Source organism: Chiloscyllium plagiosum, unplaced genomic scaffold (assembly GCF_037043375.1).
Source record: "Chiloscyllium plagiosum isolate Xiang-an unplaced genomic scaffold, Cpla_swu_hap1 HiC_scaffold_3, whole genome shotgun sequence".
Classification (NCBI taxonomy): domain Eukaryota; kingdom Metazoa; phylum Chordata; class Chondrichthyes; order Orectolobiformes; family Hemiscylliidae; genus Chiloscyllium; species Chiloscyllium plagiosum.
This window is the reverse complement of record NW_028270141.1, coordinates 143,659,976-143,669,614: the sequence shown is the minus strand read 5'-3', so window position 1 is coordinate 143,669,614 and position 9,639 is coordinate 143,659,976. Positions and strand designations below refer to the sequence as shown.

Here is a 9,639-nt window from a genome sequence, read left to right as displayed (position 1 = left end):
TCTGTATTTCTTCATTAAGACATCATTTCTTAAGTAATAACACCCAGTGATGCATTCACTCTCCTCTGTAAATGTCTTTCGATCTCACTGTTTTAAGTTCTCATCTTTTTGCTATTACTCAGTCAGCCTAGCAGGGCTAAAGTTACTTGCATGTTAACTTATTTGCTCCTGTTCCACTTATCTAATCGAGAAAAGTCTCAGATAAAGCAATGTCAGCTTCCTTACCTGTGCCTTTTGATCTCTCCTGTTTCCAAAACATGTGCCTCCGTGACCTCGTTAAGACACAATCTGGGACATTTCCAAATAAGACTCCTGCAGGGCTTCAGTTGCTTGAGTCTCCACTGGTTTTTCAACGAGTGTATGCAGCACACCTACCGGTGAATCAGTTATGTCAATTGCAAGGACAAATTGTATTCCTGGAGCTGAGAGTTTGCCCAGTACTCCTACCACAAATTCTCCACTCTTCTCTGGACTCTCAGTTTACATAACTGAGCACTTTTTCTCTCAGCATGAATTCCTGTAACCAGTCCCTTTCCTGGCAATAGTCTCTCAGGAGTACATATCTCCTCATCCTTCAGCATTACAGACTGAAAGCATCCTGTGTCCCTTAATATTAAAACCTTCTGACCGAGTTCTCCTGTCCAATGTGAATAAACTTTACCCTTGCATGTATATTTTTTAAGCAGATCTGGCACTTCCTCCTTAATCAATCTCTGATCATCTTGTCCACTCTGAGGCAGTTGTCCAACTTCCCTTGTGCTTTTTGTTACTAGTCCAACAAAACTCCCAGGCTTGTCTGGTTTTCCTGCATCTGGCTTTCTCCTCGCCCACCAACTCTGTGATTTTGTGTGGCCCATTTTATTACAATGAAAACACCAGAGCTTTTATACTTCTTTGTCCCCCTCAAGGGTTTCTTTTTTACCCTGTGGTAAGTTATCCTTATGACCTTCACGGAGATCTACCTTTCCCTTTTTGTCCCAGTTTCTATCCCTCATCGACTGAAATTGATTCTGGAAGCCAAACTGAGTTTTATGAAGCAGCTCATAATCATCAGCCACTTCAGCTGCTCACCTTACCATTTTAACTCTCTGCTCTTCCTTTGCATGACTTCGGGTAATGAATTTTTGAATTCCACCAAAATAATTACCTCTCTCAGGAAACCACAGGTTTGCTCGATATTTAAAGCTCTTATCCATCTATTAAAATTACTCCGTTTGATCCTTTCAAACTCAATATAGGTTTGACCAGGGTCCCTCCTTACATTCCTGAAACGTTGTCTATAGGCTTCTGGTACAAGCTCAGATGCATTTAAAATGGCTTTTTTCACCTCCTCATACTCCCCAGATCCCTCCTCTGATCGTGATGTGAATACCTCACATGCTCTACTGACATGTTTCATTTGGATCAACAAAACCCACATTGCCACTGGCCACTGCATTTGTTTAGCCACTTTCTCAAATGAGATGAAAAAGGCTTCCACATCCTTCTCATCAAATTTAGGCAATGCTTGAACATACTTAAGCATTTTCTCACTAGGCCTCTGACCACCAGGGGCTTGCTCCTCCTCACTCTCTTCCTCGCTGAGCCTACCCTCAGCCTTTATCTCCAGCATTTTAAGCTGACTTCCCTTTTTAAGTGTCAGTTTTTGAAGTTCAAAAGTTCTCTCTTTTTCTCTCTGTTCTGCTACTCTCTCTTCTTCCCTCTATTCTGCTTTTAATCGTAACTCAAACTATCCCATTCCTGCTGCCCTTTCCTTATCTCTTGCCTCTCACTCAAGCTGCTTCAATTGCAATTGAATTCTGGCCATCTCTATAGTTCTGATGGTTTCTCCAGCAAGTTTAAACACTGAGCTACTGCTGTAATTCTCTCTCCTTTCCTCACAGAAGCAGGCAGTTCCAATTCCAGCTTGTCTGCAAATTCCTGCAGCTTGGTCTTATTCACCTTTTACGAACCTTCCAAAGTCCCCACATCCACTTCCAGAAAACCTTTGGCGACTGAACGAGCCATTACTATTCCAAGCTGTGTCTCCCCAACCAAACCACCACCAGGAATAAAGACACTAGCGCCGACCACTCTCCGTTTTTTAATCCCACAAAGAGCCCCTAATCTGTTATAGGCTACACCAGACCACTCAAAACATTCTTAAACAGGCAGCCCAGACCACAACTTTACAATTTGTTTTGGTAGGTGTACAGTGAAAGTTACCCAGAGTGAGGTAGCTAGGTTGACGAACAGGTTTTAAAACAGATAAAAATTCATTCACAAGATTATACAATGAAACACAAAGAACAGAATAAAGGACCCCTACAGAACTCCGTCTATCCACACAAGACTTAATTATGTGGCTCCGAATATACACAACAGTCCCAATAAACAAACCCCCTTAAAACACAGTTTAAAAAATGGAACAGGTGTTTACAAGTTGAAGTTAGAAGGGCAGAAAAAGAGAGAGAGCCTGTTCACACAGTCCCCTGCTGAGGTCCCAACTAGTTCTGGACTGAACTTAACTGCTCAGTGAGAGGAAGCCCATTCCTGATGAAGGGCTTTTGTGTGAAATGTCAATTTTCCTCTCAATACCGTTTAATAGCAGTCTAATCAGCACCGGGAGTGTTTACGGCCCCTCTTTTAAAAAAACCAAGGACACAGTATCCTTGAGAAAAGGAACAGCTTTTAGAAAAAAGGAACCAGCTTTGTGACAAGGGAAATGGGCCAAATGTTGGCAAATGGGACGAGATTAGTTTAGGATAACTGGTTGGCATGGAAGAGTTGGACGGAAGGGTCTATTTCCACACTGTACAGCTCTGTGACTGTAATAGTGCCCCCTCCAGCTGTGAAGTCATCCACGGGGCTCACTAGTAATTTTGTCACTGATCTGACTGTCTTTGAGCAATGTAATGCTGTGTTTTCACAAGATATGAGTTCTGTGTGCAGGATTAACTGTTTATCACGTCCATTGCCTTCGAACCTGTCGACTTTCTTGAATGGCTGATCTCTTTACAGAGTTCTGTTGTTGTGAACTGTTTACAACGCAACTAATTCAGATTTCTTTCAGTGGTTTTGAATTAGCTTCACTTGGCCATTCTCCTTCCCAGCATGCATCAGAAACTTCTCTGACCAGCCATTTTAGGTTCCAAACAGTTCAAGAAAGAAGTTCACCTTCTCAACGTCAACAAGAAATGGGCAATGAATACTCTCCCAGCCAGCCACACCCACATCCTGGGAGTGAATTAAAATAACTCCTTATGTAACCACAGGATTCTCACTGTTTATGTAAAGCAAACTCTGTCCCTGAAAAATGTGTTGCTGGAAAAGCGGAGCAGGTCAGGCAGCATCAAAGGAGCAGGAGAATTGACGTTTTGGGCATAAGCCCGAAATGTCGATTCTCCTGTTCCTTGGATGCTGTCTGATCTGCTGTGCTTTTCCAGCAACACATTTTCAGCTCTGATCTCCAGCATCTGCAGTCCTCACTTTCTCCTAAACTCTGTCCCTGTCAATCTCACTTTAATGCAGCACTTCTCGATGGTTGCATCAGCTGCTCCAGTCTTTCCATTACAATGGCACCCCCTGGTGTTTGTACTGCTTCAGATAAAAAATCCAATCACAAGAACCAGACATTAACCACAGCTTGTATCTCAAGACCATGACCTTATTAACATTGAAACCTTTTGTGACTGTGTTCCCTCCTCTGTCACCAGGGCCTGGGCACCATCCTCCTCGTTTGTAAAGACAGATGCAAAGTGTTCATTTCACACCTCAACCATACCCTCCTGCTTCTGTGTAAATCCCCTTGTTGGTCCCTAATCAGTCCTGCTCCTCCGTTAATCATTCAATTATTATTTTTATGTCTACAGAAGACTTTGGGATTCCCCTTCATGTTAGTTGCTGGTCTTTTCTCATAATTCCCCTTTGCTTCAGTTATTTGCTTTTTCCCCTCCCCTCTGAACCTTCAGGATTCCTCCAGGTTCACAACTGTATTTTCTGCCTTGCACCTTGTCAACGTGCAGTCCTTATACACATCCATTCCCCACAAGAATGGCCTGAGGCCCTCTGCTTCTTCCTCTCCCACAGACTAATCCAGTCTCCCTTCACCAACACCCTCCTCCATCTCACCGAATCAGTCCTCACCCTCAACAACGTTTCTGTCAACTCTCCCATTTCCTCTAAACCCCAGGGGGTGGCCATGAGCACCCAGATGGGCCCCAGCTAAGCCTGCCTCTTTGTTGGCAATGTCAAACAGTCCCTCTTCAGTACGTACTCAGGTACTGTGCACCAACTCTTTCGCTGACTGAATTGGTGCAGTGTCCTGCTCCCAGGCTGAACTGGAGCAGTTCATCGACTTCACCCAGAACTTCCACCCCGCTTTCAAATTTACTTGGTCCATCTCGGACACCTCCCTCTCCATTTTTGACCCCACCATTTCCATCTCCTGTGACATTCTCCAGACAATTGTTTACTCCAAACCCACAGACTCCCCTAAAACCTGGACTACACCTCCTCCCACCCAGTATCCTGAAAGAACTCCATCCCATTCTCCCAATTCCTCTGCCTCCACCGCATTTGCTCCAACGAGGAGACATTCCGCTCGCAAGCATCCCAGATGTCCACCTATTCCAAACCCGGTGCCTTTCCTCCTTCTGTCATCCAGACAGCCCTCCACCACACCACCCCCATTCCCCACTACACTCCTCTAAACCAGCCCCTCAACATAATAAAGACAGAGGCCCCCTTGTCCTCACCTACCACCCCACCAGTCTCCTCATCCAACGCATCATCCTTAAAGACTTCCGCCAACTTCAACGAGACCCCACCACCAAGAACACCTTCCCCTCCCCCATCCCTCTCTGCCTTCCACAAGGACTGTTCCCTTCAACAGTTCTTGGTTTACACCACTTGCCCCATCAACACCCCCCACACCCCCAGGTACCTTCCCATCCAACCGGAAAAGATGCAAAAACTGCTGGTACACCACTCCCCTAACGTCCATCCAAGGTCCCAAACAGTCCTTCAAGGTGAGACAGAGGTTCACCTGCCTCTCCTCCAGCCTAGTTTACTACATCAGGTGCTCCCGGTGTGGTCTTCTCTATATCAGGGAGAAAGAATGTAAACTGAGGGAACATTCACCGAGCATTGCAGCTGGGCCTGTAGGGGCTGACTGGACTTCCCAGTAACTTCCTATTTCACTTCGCCCTAACCACTCCCTTTCCGACATGACCATCCTTGGCCTCCTCCATTGTTACAATGAACCACACCGCACATTGGAGGAACAACACCTCATCTTCCGCCTGGTCAGCCTACAGCCCAGGGGACTCAACATTGGGTTCTCCAATTTCAATTATCCTCACTTCCCATTCCCCAACTCCTTTCCCAGCCCCTCCCCATCCCTTCCACTGCTCCCCAGCCACCATCCAGATTCATTCCTCACATTGACCAACCAGGTCGTACCTTCTGCCTGCCTTCACCTCTCCCCACTTCACCACCCTGCCCCTGCCACCCCCTTTATCTGCAGCTCCCCTTACACCCACCCCCTGTCCTGAAGAAGGGCTACACCCGAAACATCGACATCACCATTTCCTGATGCTGCCTGGTTTGCTGTGTTCCTCCAGCCTCCTGCCTGTCTCCTTTAGCTCCACCCATGGCAGCAACTGTCTGTGTGGAGTTTATGCATTCTCCTGTATTTGTGTGAATTTCCTCTGGGTAATCCAGTTTCCTCCCACAGTCCAAAGGTGAATAGTTTAAATTGCCGAGAGTGCCCAGGGATGTGCAGGTGAGGTAGGTGAGCCATGTTAAATGGAGGGTTACAGGGATAGGTAGGGGGTGTGACTGGGTGGGATACTGTTCAGGGGGTTGTTATGGCCTCAATGGGCTAAAAGGCCTGCTTCCACACTGAAGGGATTCTGTGGTACTTCTGATAGACAACTTGTCACAGTATCCTCTCACCTGTTTCATTTATTACCTCCACCTTTATGGATTCTACATCTTCTGATTCCAAATCATTTCTTACTATCCTTGCTATTCTATCCCATACCAACAATGCTACCGCATCATATTCCCCCTCACCCCTTGCCTGAGGCCTGCTGACCCTCAGGTATAACTCTGCACCAGCAGCCACCTCTGTCTAATGGGAGAGAACAGCCTCTGGGACGATAGTGACTTTCCCTGTAACTACAATACCATGGGAAATAGGAACAGGAGTGGGCCATTCAGCCCCTCAAACCTGCTCTCCCATTCCAAAGGATCTGGGATTTGTCAATGACATAACAATTGATGGGAAAGTAGGCTGTAATGAAAAAAAATAGAAATTTACAAATGAATGGCTAAAATTTCACAGATTGGAATTTACCTTGGATTAGTGAGAGGGAAGAAAGATCAGTGAGCTTCATTGCAGAGGGATCTGGGTGTCCTAATGCGTGGATTATAGGAACTAGTGTGTAATACAGGAAAAGGAATTTTGGCATTAATTCCAGGAGAAAGGCAGGATGAAAGGAGGTGATGAAACTTTACGAGGCATCAGGGAGACTACACCTGGAGTGTTGTGAAACTGAAAGCCATTCCATACACATTAATTATTGAACCACACATGTAATTCCATGATTTTATATCCCCAATCTCACCTTGCCCATGGCTCATGCGCACAGTGGGCCAAATGCCCTCCATTAATGTGGGATCATTTTCTGAAATAGAATGATTACTTTAAATCTTCAATACTTTGACACATGCATTTCACTGAAATGTGGAAGGCTGTATCTAATGTTAAAATTGTGATGTGATCAGTGACCCGGATTTCCCCCAGAGTGAGAATTGAACAGGAGACTGAGTGTTGTGATGCATCACCCTCTTTATTTCACAGTGAGAATACATTCCCAGCAGTAAGAAAAACACAGACAAACACTGACTCGAAGCCAATGGCTTCTTCACTCCACACGAGAAACCTGTGAATGAACGGCCTTTTAACAGGAATCATATTGGAATAGATCATTTCTTCAATCACACATTCAGTCAGTCTGTATGTGAGTGGGAGCTACCAGTGTGGGGCGAGGAGATCTGAAGCTGAATTTTATTCTATCATCAGACTCTGGATTCTGATTTCACGTTGGGATTCTATCGCCATTTTAGAGATCAGTTTGAAGCTGCTTCATTCCTTCCTCTCGGCTCCACTCCACATCCCTCATCCTCCTCTCACTGACCCCTCCCACTCTCCTGCCCCCTCCCCTTGTGCTGCAGAGTTCAACAAGTGTAACCTCTGACCCCAGACACCATAGCAAAAAGCAGACTGATTTTCATGTATCACTAACTTTCAGATGAAGGTGGGATATCATTCCAAAAGGGTCACAACAATGAGTATTGATGGAATACAAATCCATTCCATGTAGGAATACTCCACAGGGCAGTTCCAGCACCAACCAACCTCAAACAACCAGGCTCTGTAATCCCTCCCACTGTCAATGAGCTCTGACCACATCAACGTGAAACATTCTGACCCAGCATGACTGAGATTAAACAGAAGTATAATCCATCACCAGGACCATCCTGTCTCAGGCTGTACACGATTCATTCATTTCAAACAAGATTAGAGAAAAGAACATTTAATCCCTGCTTCCCAGTGAAGGACCCAGCTCCCCATCTACAATTGAATTTAACCCTCTATACGTGCTGGAAGAAGTCTTTAAACTAATGTCCCCAATGCCCAAATGAATCTGAAACACCAGGCAATAATTTAGTTTTGAAGAGAAATCCTCACTATAAAGGATATTAAAAGGAACACAAGCATCCAGGACAGCTCTGTCAGGGACAGTCAGAGCGACCAGAGCTGGAACCTGATGTCTGGTTAATGTGTGGCTGGAAGACCACATGGTTCCTCCAAATGGGTTTGAGGGAGGGGGCAGGAACTGGGCAGATGGGATAGAATTTGGGGAAATGTAATGGTAGCCAAATGTGGAAAAAATATCCCAGGGCAATGTTTAGAATTGGTGAGTGACTGGAAAATGGTAACATTCAGAGTGACCTGGATGTCCTTCTACGACAAGCACAGAGCGTTAATGTACAGGTTCAGCAAGCTACTGGAGAAACAAACAGTATCTTATCCTTTATTACAAAGGGAGTGATGAGTACAAAAATCTCACTTCAGTTGTAGCAGTGGATGACGTCAGTTGTTTTACTCTCCGTACCCAAGAGTGAATTACAGTGAGTGCAATGACATCATTGGACAGATTACCCAATCAAGGGACAGTGTGGGAAAGTGGATTGGAAGGAGAAGATCAGCAATGATCTCATTGAATGGTGGATCTTCTTTTTTATAACCCAGGGGAAAGACAAAATGGTACAGCCCCCAGGACAGCTGAAAACCATCGTGTGGAGGTGAGAGTGGAGGGTAGTGTGGAGGGTGAATGATGGGCAGGAGCGGGAGGGACTGCAGTTGGTGAGAGGCTGGGAAGGAGGATGGACAAAGTGGCAGGTGGGTGAGGGGTTTCAATCAAATGTGTGTGAGGAAGGTAGAGGACCAGGATAGTGGGAGAAAATGGTGCCAGGGTGGAGGGGTATATTGTCAAGTAAGTGAGAGAACCTTTGGGGTCTGACAAGAGATCAGGTTGGTGTAGAGGGGGCATGTTGGTTTTTCTGGGATCAGAATGGAGTGGAATGGGATTAATGGATTTGCTGGGATTGTATGGAGGGTCGGGATATTCCAGGTCCTGATGGTTTAGGGATGGGGTGCGGGGCGGAGGGTCACTTCTACCTGGGTCACTGTGGGTGGGGTTTCAGGTTAGTGAGGTAGGGGCTGGGTGGGTATTGGGTGGTGGGTATTGGGGAATGCAGTTGGCTGTCAGTCCCAATCCCATTGGCAGGATCAGGGGTGTCTGTTCAGGGGCAGCTTTCCAGTCCAGTGTGGTTGGGCTGAATGGGGTGTGAAGGCTGGTGAAATGGAGGGGCTGTTGTTTTGCTGGTAATGGGGTGGGGGGAAGGTATCCCATTCCAATGGGGCTGTGGTTGGGGTGAAGGGGAGTAGTGGGTCAGTGATGAGGGATCTGTAGAATCCTGGAGTGGTGAGGAGGTGATGGAGTTTCGGGACCAGTTAGGTCATGGGTGTCAGGTGGAGGGGGGTTTGTCCGGTCTGACACGGTCATGTTGGGGGTGTTGTCGGGTCAGGGGGAATGGGGGAAGTGTATCGTTGACAACGACTGATTCCCAATCAGAATTCCGGGGCCAATGAAGTGTAACTTGGATAATTCCATTGATTGGAATCATTAGACTAAAAAACCAGTGGGAAAAGTGACTGTAAATGGAGAACAAAATACTCTCTTTTGATGTTAATGCAACTGAATAATTTTGAATGAAGAATAAGTGCTTGTATTCTTGATTGGAAATACAATAACTGACTGCCAGTAGAGGGCAGTGTTTATAAACAGGACACCGGGATTTCTGAGATAGGACATTGGTGGAATTGCTTAAAAATGTGTTGCTGGAAAAGCGCAGCAGGTCAGGCAGCATCAAAGGAGCAGGAGAATCAATGTTTTGGGCATAAGCCCAAAGTGGGCACATGTCCATAATATGTCTAAGGAACAGTCACTGCATTCACTGGAAGTGAGGGAGAAGGGTATATCTTTCTCAAGGTACGGAGACCAGAGTTAGGCACAGTAGTCTAGG

The 9,639-nt window shown here is 46.0% G+C and overlaps 1 protein-coding gene across 1 annotated transcript in view; it reads right to left on the bottom strand.

The window, feature by feature from the left end:
- Nucleotides 1–276: 276 nt before the first annotated feature.
- Nucleotides 277–9,639, bottom strand: part of LOC148151764 (uncharacterized) — a 29,004-nt gene continuing 19,641 nt past the window's right edge. Inside the window, exon 5 of the mRNA XM_087976784.1 lies at nucleotides 277–371. Coding sequence (XP_087832910.1) covers nucleotides 277–371 — 95 coding nt within the window. The remainder of the gene's footprint in view (nucleotides 372–9,639) is intronic.